Genomic DNA, 17,070 nt, shown 5'->3' with positions numbered 1-17,070 from the left:
GGACAATGACCCAAGAGTAGCTTATAGACAACTCTGTGAAAGTCCTTGATTGGCCCGACCAGAGCCTGGGCATGAACCCAGTCAAATATTTCTGGAGAAACCTGAAAATGTGCATCGGCTCCTATCCAACCTGACAGAGCAGGAAAGGAGAAGAGGCGAGGAGAAGAATGACAGATAACTGCCAAATGCTGATGTGCAATGCTTGTCACATCATTCCCAAAAAGACTTGAGGCTGTTGAGGTTCTTCAGCTAAATATTTAAAAAAAGTAATTTAAAGCAGTTTAAAATAAGTTTGCTTCATAACAAAATGTAAAAAAAAGAAGGGGTATGAATACTTCCACAAGGCACTGTACATTCTGCCCACAAAAAAAAATGTGTGGCCTAGATGTCTATGCACATTTGTTCATTGTGCCATGTGTGTGTGAAGTGTGTTTTTGTGGATTTTGTGTGGGTAGATAAGCACTGAGCTTTGATCATTAATAACTCAAAAAGCATGCTTTGGTGAGATTAAGGTCAGATTTGCAAAAGTGTGAGAGATTACATCTGCTCTAAGAGGCAAACTGCCTGTTTTTAAGCCTTGTGCACGCTGTGTGTATGTACGGCTGACCCGCATGCTTGTCAAGTGGGCAGGATTTAGCTGTTCGGACTGAGCGCATTACAAGGCAACTTTGTCCTGTTTCCCTGCTCAGCAAAATCCAATGACTTTCCTCAGGGATTCTGGGGGTAAAAATGGTATAATCATCACTAAGGACACAAGCAGCAGAAAATGTGCTTTATTAATATGGTGAGCAGATTATTTTAGGGTTATTGTTCTATGAGAGGATGGCCAAAGTAAAGCAGCTCTCCAGTGACCTAACCAAAGTGACCTGATCAGGGGAGTAGAAAGGTCAGTTAGTGACAAAGAAAGCTTTGTGAAACAGTATGCTTTCACACTGCATCACCATCCACATACTTTTTTCTCTGTGACTGTTCCCTTGAAATCCAAGATCTTCTTCTTTTGCTTTTAAATTCATATTTTACCTTTATATTGAGCCTACTCACAGTCTTAAAACTGTTTAACATATAAAGGGAAACAAAAAATGTCCTTAAAATTTTATTTTGCTTCCTATAAAATAAGCTGCACAGGTGGAATGTGGTTGCATCCTTCAGTCGATACAGCTCTAAAACTATGAGAGATTATATTTCGGTACTCTTTTCTTCTCTCACAGAAATACACACAGTTCAATACCTGCCCATATTTCACAATATAACACCATCAGACACACATCCAAAGGAAATAGTCTTCTCACATGTGTGTGTGTTCGTGAGTGCTTCCTGTTTTAGCCGTATGTGTGTTTGGAGTTATTTAGCTACAGTATACTTAGGGGACAAAACTCTCCCCAGAGGTAAGATAAATCTGACAAAACCTCTTTTGGGTGCACCCAGGGATGTCTTCAAATTGGAAAAAACTTTCTCAGTACATACAGTAAATAATAGGGCTGGGAATCAAGAAACCGCTTTAGAGACATTTTCATTTTTTCCACAATAACCAGAGAAGAATACTGCTCATATTGCCTTAAAATAAAGATAAGGATCTGTTACTGTGTTATGATGCAGCTACTAAGGCTTCATGCTACTTGAATTGGTATAATTAGTGACTCATAATGTGTAACACAATGTAATGAGTAGTTAAAGATACACATTAAGCACATAATTTTATATAAAAAAATTATACTTTAAAGAGTAGTATGAAAAATAGCAATACAGCGGCATATATACATATATTAGGGGTGTAGCGGTTGGCAAAATTCATGTTTCGGTTTAATGCGACACAATGGTATCACGGTTCAGTACGTTTTCGATGGAGGGAGGGGTCGCTATGTCACAATGTTGGAAATATTTCTGTTTTAAGCCAATGGATATCACACAAGAAGCACCCAGACTTTGCTTATGCTGGTAAATGTATTCATCTCAGTCAATTATTTAAAAAATGTAATAGGATTAGTCCAACGACACATTCAGTTTGTAATGCATACCGAATGGTTCAATATGAATACGTGTATCATTACACCCCTAACCCCTAATATATATATATATATATATAAATATATATATATATATATATATATATATATATATTTATTTATATAACAGTTTGACCCCATGGGTGTATAAATACATAAGAAACAACAATGGAGTGTCTTTAAAAGCCTTTTTTTTTTTTGTGCGAACTACTTACTTCCACCACAGATTCAAATCTCAAGTTGACAGTTTATCAGCTGAGATCAAGCTTCAACTAGCAATTCGAAAACATTACTTTAGAAGTAGTAACATATACAAAAACTTTTTTATAGTAAGTAAAAAAATTATTGACCATGGTCACTCTTGACTTTTGTAAAATTATTATAATTATTGTTACAAGTAGGGGCTGGGTGATTTTCCAGATTTTATCGAATCAGATTTTGAATAGAAACATTGCCAAATGTTAGAATTAGACACTTTGACAATATGCCGGTGATAAGAGTAAAGAGGAAAGGACGATCCAACCACATTTCGGCGCACGTGATTAACCGCTTGAGTGTGACACGCTCTGTGAACGAGCATAAATTAAGCGTTAAGCGTCAGGCTGAAAGCTGCTGTTGTTTTTAAAGAACATTAACTTCTTCATGTTTCGACTTGAGATTTTCTAAAATAATCTTCCTCTTATAATTCCTGAACACATAATATGTATAATACAAGTTTGTACAATATGTAGTTGTAGTTTTTGCATCTTTTCTGCAAAGATATTTAACAAGTAATTTGTTTAACATTTACATCATGTCAACAACTTCATGTGTGCTGCACTTGGAATACAATTTTCTTTAACTAGAGGGTTAATAAAGAATCGTTGTAGCTACATTTTCAAGTTGACTAGTTAAAAATCGAGATTCAAATGTTTTGCTAAATTGCCCAGCTTTAGTTAAAACTATAAGAAATAACAAAAATAACAGATATATTTTATCTTAATTTTTTAGAAAGAGATTTATTCATTATTTATTATGGGATTTATTAACTGTGGACAATATTTAATCAGGAAAACATTTTGAAAGTAAAAATCACAAAATGTGTTTAAAATAGAAATAGAAGTGCTAGGACATTTTTATTATTAAAAACTACAGGATAACTATGTCATACGACAAAACTGTGTGCATGCGTGTACTCACTGTCTCTCCCGGGCAATCCTCTCTCTTTTTTGTCATCACATTTGTTGCATTCGCTGAAGTAGAGGAGGATGAACATGTCTAGCATCACCCACACCAGAGAGGTGGCCAGCACCACCTTACAGTAGGCAAACTTCCGCATCTTCACTCCTGAAACACACACAAACACATGCAGGGTGTTACACACACAGGTACAAGCAAACACTTCAGAAGCTGCCAAAAATATTGTACACCTACAACCAGCAGCCAGACACCGTGGGTTAGACCATACAGAAGTCAGTTACATCTTACTGTATGCCAGTTATAGTTTTAAACACCATACTAAAGCAACTCCTTTATTAATTCTATAAAAGCCTTGAAGTTGTGAGTAATATCTTACAGTAAACATGCCCACTACCTGAAAAAGTTATAAACACTTAAACTTTATCTTCTTCACACCAAAATAAAGTACTACAGCTTTTCTCTAAGACCTTAGAGTGGACATATTCTCACATCCTTTCCCCTGAAGTCCAGAGATAAAGTAATGGTTTCTTGCACCAAAAAAGCTTCTCTGCCCCTTGGAAATAAATCTTGCAGAACAGCTTTAAGAAACAGTTTTGCTACCATATCTTTATGACATATTTAAATGTTCTCTGTTATGATTGGCTAAACTCTTTGCACGTGAAACAAGAATCAACATCACAGACAAATTACTAAACACTAAACAGACTTCATTGTAATCATGAGCACATATAACACATAAACATATGTTAATGTATTAATGGTAACATAATCATAAATGACCTATCCTTGCAGCTTAAAGGGATCGTTCACCCCAAAATGAAAATTCTGTCATTAATTACTCACCCTCATGTCATTCCAAACCTGTAAGACCTTCATTCATCTTTGGAACGCAAATTAAGATATTTTTGATGAAATCGGAGAGCTATCTGAACCTTCATAGACAGTAACGTAACTATAATGTTCCCAGGTCCAGAAACGTAGTAAATACATCGGTAAAACAGTCCATGTGACATCAGTGGCTCAACTTCAGTTTTGCGATGTTTAATTTCCATAAAAGGTCTTGGCGGACTGACTGATAAGCTCTGCATTGTGAAAACGAGTATTTCTCCATAGTACATTACGTTTTTTTTATATCAAATCGAATTTTCCGTGATTTTCCCTGACCTCTGTTAAGGGCAAACATCTCAAGCAATGAAAGGTGAATACTAATAGGACACTTAACTCTGGGAGTCTCACTATACCACATTAGCAGATGATTTGAAGTGATTATTCCAAAAACTGCTCAAACAGATCCTCAGATTTGACCACTGACCTAACGGAGGGTGAAAATTCCATTCTTTAACAGGCTTTCTTTAATCCAGCCATCTGCCTTCATTAATGAACTGGAAATGAATCTTTTATTAGCCAACTAGGAATGCAATGAGAAAAGAGGAGAGATGAGGAAGACATGAAAGGGAAGGAAGGATGATGTTCCTATGGGAGGTGAGCAGCGCGTAATACGCTTTGATAAAGGAGAGGTCATTATAACGTAATTACACTGCATCAAGGATCACACGCTGAGGCTCCAGTGAATCGCTATGAAATCAGACAAGCCCTAAAAATTCAAACTCAATTTGTAGAACATAATCCTTCACTACAAATACTTCATTCACCCAGAGCCCAGAGAGTAAATGTGTTGGGTAAAGTAGGTGATATAAACTATAAGTCCAAAAGTATTAAAGCAGACACAGGAAAACATTTCTTTATGTGGCATCCTATGGTTCCATTAAGGGATAGTTCCCCCAAAAATGAATGTCATTCCAAATCTGTATACTTTGAAGAAGGTTTCAGATGTTTTTGTCCATAAAATGAACGTCATCTTGCTTTAAAATTACACTGAACATTGAATGGACAGAAAAACCACTGGCATTTTCGAAATATCTTCTTTTGTCATCCCCAGGAGAATGAACGTCTTGCAGGTTTGGAAAAAAGTTTCTGTATTCCAGTCCATAACAGGCTCTTTGAGCAGGAGGCTGCCCAGCACGCTACAGTTGACAAAAACAAACCTGAAGCCTATCCTCTGTGTCTCTTTTTCTAGAAAGCCTTCTGTCACTGTCCCTGTTCAACTGTACCTATAGAGTTCTTTGAAGTGTGTTTGTGTTTGTCTCTTTGTGCTTAGCATAAGGGAAAGAAGGGAATCTGCTTAAACAGCCCTTTTGGAAGGGAATAGCATCAAAAGACGAAAAGAAACACAGGCCACAGTCATCCTGTCACTCTTTTTTACTTTCTGAGCGACCCAGACATCAATGCTAGAGTAACACACTTTTATATGATTCACCATATTTCAAAAACATCTTTAGGAAGCAGCACCATTTGTGTAGTATGTGTGTCCCCATGACTTAATTATGACCATGATATAATTAACAGCATAGTGAACTTCATGTTTTTTAGATTTAAGATGAATAATACATCAAAATGAATAATATAAATAAATATATTAAAAGACTTTTTACTTTTTCATTGGAATATTATTCAATTTGCATCACTCCTTTTTTAACATTACATTTATAATAAGCAATAAACAATAAAAAAATGTTTAATACAACCAAACATTTCTTAACAAGAAGTTACTATTGCTAATTTAAAAGGCTATAAAAATACTGGCGAAATATATATATATTATTTTTTATATGTGTGTCTCTTATGCTCACCAAGGCTGCCTTTTATTGTGAAATATCATTCATTACAATATAAATTATGATTGTCTATTTTAACATGTTTGTAAAAGTAATCTAGTCTTGTGATGGCAAAACTGCACGTCCTTCATAAATCATTTTAATATGCTGATATGGCACTTTAGAACCATTTCTTATTTTTTACAATGTTTCCAATCAGTTGTCTCTCGCTTTTTAAAAGAAGAAAAAAGGAAATATTTGGTCCATCTAATCCTGAGCTAAAGAGAGGACAGAGAGTTCTCCCTCAGGAGCAGCGGGATTATCCCGGCGATTCAAAGTTTACTTCAGGATGACAGTGGCTCAGTTTGATGCTTTTGCTAGCGATACTAGAGCCACATATTAAAAAGAAAGACTACCAATTTCTGTGAACCCAGTGTGCAAGGATCTACAGAGCTTTGTGCTGCGAGTGGATGAACTTGACAAATTGGCATTCTAGATTTTGGCGTTCGCTTGTACGGTGGCTCTGAACTGTCAAAACACCTCTCAAAATGCTTGCTACGGATGCGAAAAAATGAAAAAAATTTACAAGATCCACATTTTTTTTTATGATGGATGAATATATGCAGGTGCGATTATTAAGAGATATTTAAATGACATAAAACTGAATGTCAAACAGAACGGCGCAGTATGGTGCAAAAGTAGTGAAAAGCTTGCCAAAAACCTCTGGCATCTGATGTCTCTGAGGAGGTCTAACCAGCAGTCACAGAGAGTGTGTGTGTTGGGCTCAAGGTTATGACTGGCACAGCGGTTATGCCACTGTTCTGGTGGCCCTCGTCCATCAAAGTGGCATCACTAAAGGCCCTACCCACGCCAGCTGTGCCAGGCATTCATCGCCGTGACAACACACACACACACACACACACCTGAGTGAGCACAAGCCTGAGAGATGAAAACATACACACATATCCCTTGTGCATCGGCTCAAAATGGCAGAAGTCTGACATCACAAATACAAACATAGTCTGAATGGGAGTGTTTATGTCATCTAGAAACCTAAGAGGACAGGACGGGTTACACAACAGGATGAAAATATGAATGCTGTTTATGTGAGTGACTTGGATTATAGATATGACAGATATACACTCTCCTTTGGTGGAGGTATGGGTGTGTGCAGTGTGTAATGCTCAGCAGAAGCCCTATGAGGTTACAGTATTCGATAAAGGAAATGAAGGAGTGTCATTTTTTTTTCTAAGTTAAGATTAATAGAGGACATTTGGCTAGACATTTTATTTCAGTCTTTCTACTTTAAAATATTACTTGCAGTTTCTTTGTAATTGTAAAATTTACAAGCAATTTTTGAGAGAAATCCTACACCTTTTTTTCAGCGTATGCACTGTATATGATGGATATGATAATTCCTTTGAAAGTGGTTAGTTCTTAGCTAGAAAAAGTTGTGATGTGTTTCAGACTTTTCGCCAATGCGTCAAACAATGCATAAGGTTACAGCAACAAGAGGCTGCGTTAAATGAGAATTTTCTGCCATTTGCAGATTTTATAAACATTAATAATTCAAAGTGCACTATGACAGGTTAAAAAATGAAGCAGCTGTGCACATGTTCAGGACATACAAGAATAATTGTCTCACATGCACACACACACACACACACATACTTTTCTGTCTGCTCTCTGATGTATAAATAAAAGACGAAAAAAAAAAATTAAGAATAAAATAAATGAGTAAAATACTGGTCTAATGGGGTTTCTCCAGTTTAGAAACATCGAACACACCAAAGGATGCTAATAAGGATTATAAAGGAAGAACAGGGGAGAAAATGTAATTTTAAAGCAACCCACAAAAACAGACTGTGGGAAAGACACACATGAGGATTTGGAGAGAGAAATTAGTAATTCCAATGGAATAATTCATGGGAAATTGTTCATTAAATTGTGTGCCTGGATCACGGTAGCAATGCCTAATGTTTTTCACATTGTGCGAGCAAACAAAAAGCCTAGATAAAAAAAAAAAATACCAGGCATTACAAAATGTCACTCTATGCACACACAAAAAAACAAACAACATACTCTACTTTATAAACTGTACAAAACAGTTTGAATAAAACCTCTCTCTTCACCATCTCTTACGCACAGTCTTGTTGTCCAGTTCCCCCATATGTGCAAAACACACTTCCTTGGATAAATACCATTGTCTTTTAAGCATTGACGTTAATTGTTTCCCAGCATGAAGCATGTAAAAAAAATAACCTTAGCATGACTTAGCATTGTGTCATAGCCTATGTGACTGGACACTGTGTCATGTGAGGATATAGTAATGCAGTTCTATCACACAACACACACACTGCAGCTAAATACAACTGTCAGTTTGTGTTTCATCCAGTAACATACACAGAAGAGTTTGGCTGTTTTGTGGGAGTGACAACCCTGTTCAATACTTATTCCCAAAAATGACATTAGTTTCCAAAAATACAACACTTAGTATTATAAATAGACAAATATACATTTTTTCTGTAATTATTATTATTAGTAGGCCTATTATTTTTATTATTTTGACATTAATAATTAAAAGCATTATTATTAAAAAAATATGCAATATTAATATTGTGTAATAATAATCAAAATCAAAAACCAAATAAAGTTGGTATCCCCCCTTACCAATGGTCAAAACATATTTTTAAATGAACTTTCAGACCAATTCCTTAAAGGGATCGCTCACTCGAAAAGGGAAATTCCGTCACTAATGACTAATGACTACGTTCCAAACCCGTAAGACCTTACGAAACACAAATTAAGATATTTTTTATTAAATCTGAGAGCTTTCTGAATCCGCAAAGACAACGACGCAACTGACACGTTAAAATCCCAGAAAGGTAGTAAAGAACATTGTTAAAATAGTCCATGTGACATCAGTGGTTCTGGGAGACTGACTGGGAAGAGAAGAAATTGCTGAATAAAGTCATTATATTTCTTTTCTTTGCGCTCAAAAAGTTATCTTGTAGCTTTATAAACTATGGCTGAACCACTGATGTCACATGGACTATTTTATCAATGTCCTTATTACGTTGCCATCGCTGTCTATACAGATAGCTCTCGTATTTCATATGGGTTTGGGAAGACATGAGTATGAGTAAATAATGACAGAATGTTCATTTTTGGAATCAGAATCAGAATCAGCTTTATTGCCAGGCAATTACCTGTGGTGATAGTTGGGTCACCTTGGGTGAACTATCCCTTTAATGTAAATTTAAGGTGCAGTAAGTGATTTCTGAGAAATACTGTTGTAAGTGGATCTGACCGAGCACCAAAAACACTTTCAGCCAATCACCAGTAAGGAGCATGTCCACTCATGATAGGGGAGTTGCCTGTGTTGCATAGCATTTTTTGTGAATTGCGGGGCGGAGCTATCAAGATAGGGGTGTGATTCTTTTGGGTAAGGGAGTGTTTGTTTTGGTGATTATAAATATCAGCAGAATTTCTCAGAAATCGCTTACTGCACCTTTAACAAATGACAATTCGGACAGGAATTAAAAGAACCACATGACACTGGTCTTTCTAAAATTAAAAAAAAATTAAATTCAGCAAAGGATCACATTATCGATTCAGACGGTAATAAAATCTTTTTTACTGCTGACATGACGGTATGTCCCTATGTAAAGCAATTATTTGATTAGGGCTAAAGAGTATAACATTACTTGTTTAATGCAAGTATTGCACCTGCAAGGTATACACACATACAACACACTCAGCAAATACCAGAGCGGGTCTGTGATTGTTCTTTTAAGTTTCTGAGTTTCACTTCCTGTGTTACTTCCTGCAAGGGATTCTTACTGTGTTTTCACGTCATGTAATATTCATGCTGTTATCTGATACTGAGACATATGGACAGGCACACCACCTGTGTGTCACATACAGAGACACATACAACATACCACACACAAACAGGAATATGAGTTAGCCTACGGTCACACAAACAAATCCACAACATGAAACATGAGAGAAACAGACAGACATGTGGGGGAAAGAAAGGGACACAGGAAGAGAACGAGTGAAAAAGCAAGAACAGTCACATGCTAAAGCAGAGAGCCTCTTAACAGCTCTGGCTGGCAGGAAAACAGATGGGCGCAGAAACCCGCATGCACCCCTGGTCGCATCACACACACAAATGTCGAGATGTGAGATGGGAGGGTAATTAACTTTCTTTGGCTGTTGCCGTCTGTTAGAGAAAAGCAAATTAAACCCCTACAGCCTCTCCTTCTTCCTATTCACAGTCCCTCCATCTTTCTCTCTACGCCTCCACCTCCGTTATCTCCCATTCAAAATGTTTCAGTAAAGTTATCTTATTTCAGACACAAACTAGCACATTAGAAGAGAAGATGTCAGTTGAGATTATGATAATTGAGATGATGATATCATATCAAACTGCGAAATAAACTATATGCAAGCAGTGTCGTGGTCAGTTAATTCATGGAATTACCAAAAAAGGTGATTAAAGCTGACTTAAACTGTGCATGCATTTAATATATCTTATATATATTATATACAGGATATATTTATATGTATGCACGTCTAGAAATCAGCCCAGCACTGTCTCACTCATCTAACACATCCTATTTAACTCGTCAGTTCGTGTTTATTTGAGCACTTCTGTCAGTGAACGCCGCCTGCAAAACACTAAAATAAATATCAAAGAAATAATGCTTATTTAGGCTACAAGAAAGTAGCCTAAATAAGAAAGTTAAATACACCGTGTCTAACGGACGCGAGCGACGCAGCACAACAAAATACTCATTATAATCAGTGATGCTACACTGGATGCAGCACAACACGACATGATAAATCCCCGTCCGGTCTGTGAGGTACTGACACTGAGTTCATATGTCCTGTATAGACATTAGACAGACTAAACCTGTCGCAACGCGGTTTTCCGCCACCAAGCAAGCTCAATAACTCCACATCTGCACGCGCTCTCTTTGAAAAAAGGAATCGTTGCAATATTTCTTGTTACCATCTTTTATTTATCGCTGTCTCGTTTGTATTTGGCCAGTTTGGAGAAAGCCTCACCAAACCTGACCAGCCAGCGTTTGCGATCACGAGAACTTGTGCAAACGCTGATGGGTGACATGAATGCAGATGACTCCAGATCGGTGAGGTGGTATTTGCTTTCCCAACAAGATCCATCGCCCAACACTAAATTAATTTGCTGAATGCATAAACTGTATTTTCCTGCGCTCAAATCTGCCAATCTAAAGGAAACGCTGTGTTTGAGGTAATTTGTTAATTACAATAGACTTAGAATTTGCAACTATTACAGTTATTACACTTATATAAAAAACTTTGTATTATGCTTGCTATAGAGTTTGTGACATCACGTGCACTACCGCCGGTGGCAGTAGACAACCGCGGTAGCAACCGACCACCGCAGTGACGGGGTTGTCACGGCAACCGTCACAGCCCTAGCGACATCTATCACAGTTCTCCTATATAAGGTCCTTCAGTATTATCAGTAGCTTTTGTGTTGCTCAGTTGCTAATTAGCCACCTCCATCCCCAACTCCTCCTCTCGTCAGTCAGGATTCAGCCTTCTGTTGCTCTTCGAATCAGAATAATTTCTTAAATGTTACATAAAATTTGTAACCTTTATGGTATCTGCAATACATTCATGTTGGTTCTGTTCTGTTTATCCTGGGGTTTACTGCTGCTCTCCAGGCTGCATGGATGTGCAGGGAGTTGTTGCCAAGAACGGAACCATACCGCCAATCCATACTGTCAGTCATCTTTGACAATAGTGGTCCTGACAGAAATGACAACCTATTGAATGGACTGCACATCTGTCCATCACAACCACATATTCTTTCATTTGCAAAAAAATTCAATATGGCATCTACGCTTACTACAGTCAAGAGTCCATTTGCACATTCGTGCAGGTCTTGACTTCAGTATGACATTGAATTATGCATATTAGATTAGTCCATCCCAAACAGCAGCTAGATAAATGAATTACAAGGCTGATGGCATTACAGTACGGATGGGTCATAAAAATCGAACGAGCTGTGCTTTATCAGATTTCAGCTCAACTAACATGCGTGCAAACCGCAGGAGCGCACATCCACGCCGCACTGAAGAACAGCGTGCATGCAGTGGCCAAACGCTCTGGGCAGACATTAGAAGCAGCTCTATTTTTGTCTGACTGAAGTGTGCATATGATCCATGTGTGATGTGATTCACGTCTTTTTCAATTGGTTTGCTTGTCAGTTCAGGTTAAATATGCATCATGCACACTGAGGGATCATATCACAAGATCACATGATTACAATGCTGTTTCAATAAAAAGGGTAGAGATGAAGGACTAGTTTGTTTGTTTGTTCCTTGATTTGTTCCAAATTGTTACTTTAGCTTTAATATTTCTTCAGACATGCTTCTTCTCAGAGAGGATTTTAACATGCCGACTGTGTGTTGTGCTTTAGTGTGTTTAGACTTCCAGTGTGGTAAACTCTCTCTGAGAAGTTGCGTCAATCATAACAATAAATTCCAAGGCAATAATAGTGAGTTAGAATCGCCTGCTGTGAGCAATGATTCTGCTATTTTGCATAATCTGCAGGTCTATGAAAATAGTGTACATATTTAGCCTGTCTATTGAAGGGCTGTGTATTCTTGGATTTAGTCTTGGCAATTTTATAAATGTTCGTTGATGTTCACATACAGATGTGTTTTTGAAATTGTGTATCAAGTTTTATTGAAATGTTAAATGTTCTTTTAACTGGATAGAAAATCATTAAACTATCTTTCTTATTCATACACACAGCCTTGGCAGGAAACTCCCTCAGTATCAATCCTGTACTAAATACCTTGGCATTTAACACACTAAATACAATTAGCGCTAACACTCAAAAGGACCTTTCCTGCTGCAAAGTGCGCACTTCGCACATCATAGTTTGCACTGGGGGATTTTTCGAATTTAGGGTTTAAAAACTCACAGCTAACACTTCATTGTTTGTGGGTTTGCTTGTAGCAGTGCAGTGGCAGACTGTCAAAGGGTACATGACACACACAACTGGTGCATTTCACTTCCTTTTCGGTATCTTTCAGAGGAACAAAGGCAGTCTGGTAGGGGAAGGTCAGGGACATCAGAACATGCTGATTGTGTCACATGGTTAACTGACTTTAACAGGATTTGAAATAAATACAAAAGCTTATTGTGAAAAGCTAGTGTTGATCAATTGAGTCCCTGCCAGCACCTAATTTCAGTGTTTTTTTTTTTCTAGAAACATCAATATTGAAGATTGAGGAATTACATTTGGTATGTGTCTCAAGTAAGACACAACTGATTCATTCAATTTCATGCATTCATTCAACACTTGATAAAAAAGTAAAGTTGTCAAGATTATCTAATCAAACACAATTAATTCAATTCCTTAATCTAGTCGCTTTTTTTATGAAAACCATGTGAACGAATTAATAACATCAAAGTAGATTTATTAAGTAGAACATCATGCCAATATGTTTCTTTCAGACTCTGTATATTTAAGGGAACATGTGTAAAGTGTTTTCTGTGAGTTTGTCCCTCTCCATGTGGTAATGGTGCTGGCCACCAGTATAAATGTGAATGTCTTTGTAATGGAAGGTAGTCAGTGTTTGTTTCTGCAGTGGAGAGTGTGGCCTGATGGTTGCAGGTATTTTATTCACTCTCTGATCAATAATAACAATAAACTCTTGTATCACCAAACAGTCTCGGTGTGTGTTTGTGCGTATTAACGTCCATGTTGAATGTGCGGTCCCTCCGTAACCGTCACAGGCCTCTTAAAATGAACAACTAAGTTTCCTTTTTTAGAAAAAAAATATTTGTATTTTTTAAATGCATACATCAAAAATAAACATTAAATTATTACCCATTGTTTCTCTGTCTGTACTTGTACTGTGAACAATGACAAGAAAGTTGACAGACTGAAATCACCGCCGAGCATCACGCGCACTTCGGTGTGTGTAAATAAAGGAAGTCGCGCTTCTGCTCCATTCATTAACACAGACATGCAGAACATGCAGGATTCATATTTAAATAGTCTGTTCCGGCTTAATATTTACAGATATTAGTCCATATCGTGATTTGATGTAAGTGCAATGACCTATTTTTGATTAATTAATTCAAAATTTGGCAAATTCCGTGCCACTCCGCGTTAAACTGTAAATTCCGTTTTTATGACTGGATTCTGTGATTCCCTCCGCGTTTTCTGCATCACGGAAATCATAGGGCCCTAGTTGTGGTATGCCAGCTCTGTCTTGCAATGAACACACGCCACGACATTCTCTTTACGTTTGCCCGCGCCAGTGTTGCCAGATTGGAAATGTCCAAGTATCGTACCAGAAGTTCAAAATTATCGTATTTGGAAGAAAATTATCATACACGAGTCAAAAGAGTTATTTATCTATTCTAAACCAACAACATTTTGACACGACCTGCAAATTACCACAATAGATAACAAGGCGTATTGTTGGACGGAAGCAGTGAGACAAAATACTATCCCATATTATTTTCAGTGACTGTCTGTGTCGCGGCGCATATTAAATCATATTAAAATGATTTTTACACTTGCTTTGTCGCCTCCAGTGAAGAAGGAATTTAGCTGTTGCTGCGTGGTGCAGTTAACTCCACATTTGAGCCGCTGTCATCGGAATCCTGCGTGTTGCCAGATGTTGATGGTCATGGACCGCAACTAGTGCTCGTTGGCTTTAAAGCAGGGCACTCTCCTGCATTCTTAACACCCTGAGGTGCACACGAACGCATTTAGAGTGTCTGTAATGAGCCGATTTCTTGTATGAGTAAAGAAGCCCTATGACTGCAACTACCATCATTTACATTTTCATAAAATTCTGAAATTACCGTACATTACGGGATTTTTTTCATTATTGATCGTACATTGTACAGAGGTAAAAATTATCGTACAAATACAATAATTATCGTACGTCTGGCAACACTGGCCCGCGCCCTCAAATCAAAACACTGCTGACTCCTTGCAGTATGCGATTTCGGAAGCACCGCTTGTGTCTCCTTCCGCTTTGTGGGTGACGTAAACGCGTTGTGTCACATTAAAAAAAATAATTGAGAAAGAACCTGACGTGAGATTTAAAATAAATTAAAAGAGGCTCCGAGGCAGAGGAATTTGCCTTGATCATTTTTTGTAATCAAGTTACTCGAGGAATCATTTCAGCCCTAAACAAGAGTATAACCGTTGATCCTATGGCTTAGTGGTAGAGCATTGTGTTAGCAGTGCAAAAGGTTGTGGGTTCGATTCCCAGGGAACACACATACTGGAAAAAAATGTAAACCCTGAATGCACTGTAAGTCGCTTTGGATAAAAGTGTCTGCTAAATGTAAATAAATTACATTTTAAAATATACAATTATTTTAAATTGTAATAATATATTTTATAATATTACTGTTTTACTGTTTGTTTGTTTGTTTTTTTATCAAATAAATGCAACCTTGGTGAGCATAAGAGACTGAATCCAAACATCTGAATCAGCAAAAACACTTGAAAGGTGACATTTTATTTTTTGGCTAACATAAACCCAAATTATCAACAGTTCACAGAGTTCACAGTCAAAAAAAAAGACTGATATGGACTCCACATTTGAGAGAAAGAGAGAGAGAGAGAGTGAGAGAGAGTGAGAGAGAAGCGAGAAATGTTTGTTTCCTGTAATGACAATTCATCATGCATTCAGAAGAGGTGTTGAAAAATGTTTAAGATTTGGAGGTTTATCCCAATGCAATGTGTGTGTGTCATAAAACATAGAAGAAAAAAATCCAACTTCTAGCAAGATGGAGCTGCCAGAATTAGTTTCATAATTAACACACAAGCGAGATACGCTCCTGCATAATGAACTCTCCGTGAATGACAGCAGAAGAATCGCGGCTGTTTAAACCAGACCCAAACCAGTTATCATGGCGAGCTTCTGTGTCCTAATGACTCCTGCAGAGCACGTCCAGCTCCTGCTCTATAGAGACATTCAAGCCAGTGTAAAACTTCTGCTATCAGCCGTGTGTGGGAGTCATTTCTGTCTGAAGCATCTGTCTCGGCTATTCATATTTGCTTTTTGCGGGTCAGCTATTGCATACAATGACAGGGCATAAATGTGTGACAGTAGCTCAGCTGCTTTTAAAAATATTGTAGCTTTTACAAGTGCTGTAGCACGACAAAACACTACAGCGCTACTTGTGTTTTATTGTATTGTCTACAGTATGTAGCTATGTGTCAGTGAGCTCAGGCAATAATCAAACACTCTGTTTTCTGTGTAAAGAACTGGTGCATTTGGAGATATGAAATGTAAGTACATACCTTCTACTTGACTTTTTTGAAAGAATCAAGATGATTTAAGTCTCACAAACCTTGTTTGATTTCGAAATGAACAGTGATCATATCTTGCAGTTACGTAAGTCTTCTGGCGGACTTGTCGTACTGATTCAAATCGATAGCTCATGAGTTTGTGTGACTTTCTGAATGATTCATTAACCAAACACAGTTTGGGTGATACCGGTTGCTATGTATGTTTTGTTTATTTGCGTGCAGCTCAATAGAAAGACGTGTTTCTTGCCGTTATTTTAGCAGCACAGTTTCTTTACACATTCATTTCAGACTCCAAGCTAACCAACCACTGGTGTGTGTGTGTGTGTGTGTAAAACCATAACCAAATGTGATATATATGCAGTATAAAAAATTCCCCTCTGTCCTGACATATGAAAATCTAATGTCCTTAAATAAACACACATCCCAAGTCGGCACTTGAGTAAAGACGGACAGAGAGAAAGTAAAAAAAGGAGAAGGATGTAACTAAAGAGATTCCCAAGAATCTCATGTGTGTTTATAGAGATGGGCCAACCATATAACACTGTAACAGCTCCCATATTTTAATAAGTCAACAGATCTGCAGTATTACCCAAAATGCAACAAAAGTGCATAACGTACCAGTCTAATTTCAGAAACTGGCAGTGAGTGGCGATTTCACCATTTGAGCCACGTGCTGAAGGTGTGTGTGTGTGTGTGCCTCTAAGGGCTGAAAATTGAGGGATATAATGAACAGGAATGTCTTAAGGCTTCATGGTCCTATTCTCAAAACTGCTAAAAAAAAACTTTACAAAAAAAAAAAAAATCTCATGAAAAAATTGAAGATTGACGGGAAATAATGACTGCTCAAAGAAACTGAGGGAGGTTCATTTTGATGCAGAAC

The 17,070-nt window shown here is 37.4% G+C and overlaps 1 protein-coding gene across 1 annotated transcript in view; it reads right to left on the bottom strand.

Annotated features, from left to right (window-relative positions):
* Positions 1–17,070, bottom strand: part of LOC132158489 (polypeptide N-acetylgalactosaminyltransferase 1) — a 91,913-nt gene that overhangs the window by 35,887 nt on the left and 38,956 nt on the right. Inside the window, exon 3 of the mRNA XM_059567922.1 lies at positions 3,183–3,329. Within this exon, the coding sequence (XP_059423905.1) occupies positions 3,183–3,321 (139 nt within the window). The 5' untranslated portion in view covers positions 3,322–3,329. The remainder of the gene's footprint in view (positions 1–3,182; positions 3,330–17,070) is intronic.

The sequence above is a fragment of the Carassius carassius genome, chromosome 15 (genome assembly GCF_963082965.1).
Source record: "Carassius carassius chromosome 15, fCarCar2.1, whole genome shotgun sequence".
Classification (NCBI taxonomy): domain Eukaryota; kingdom Metazoa; phylum Chordata; class Actinopteri; order Cypriniformes; family Cyprinidae; genus Carassius; species Carassius carassius.
The sequence above is the reverse complement of the archived record's forward strand: the minus strand, read 5'-3'. Positions and strand labels throughout refer to the sequence as shown.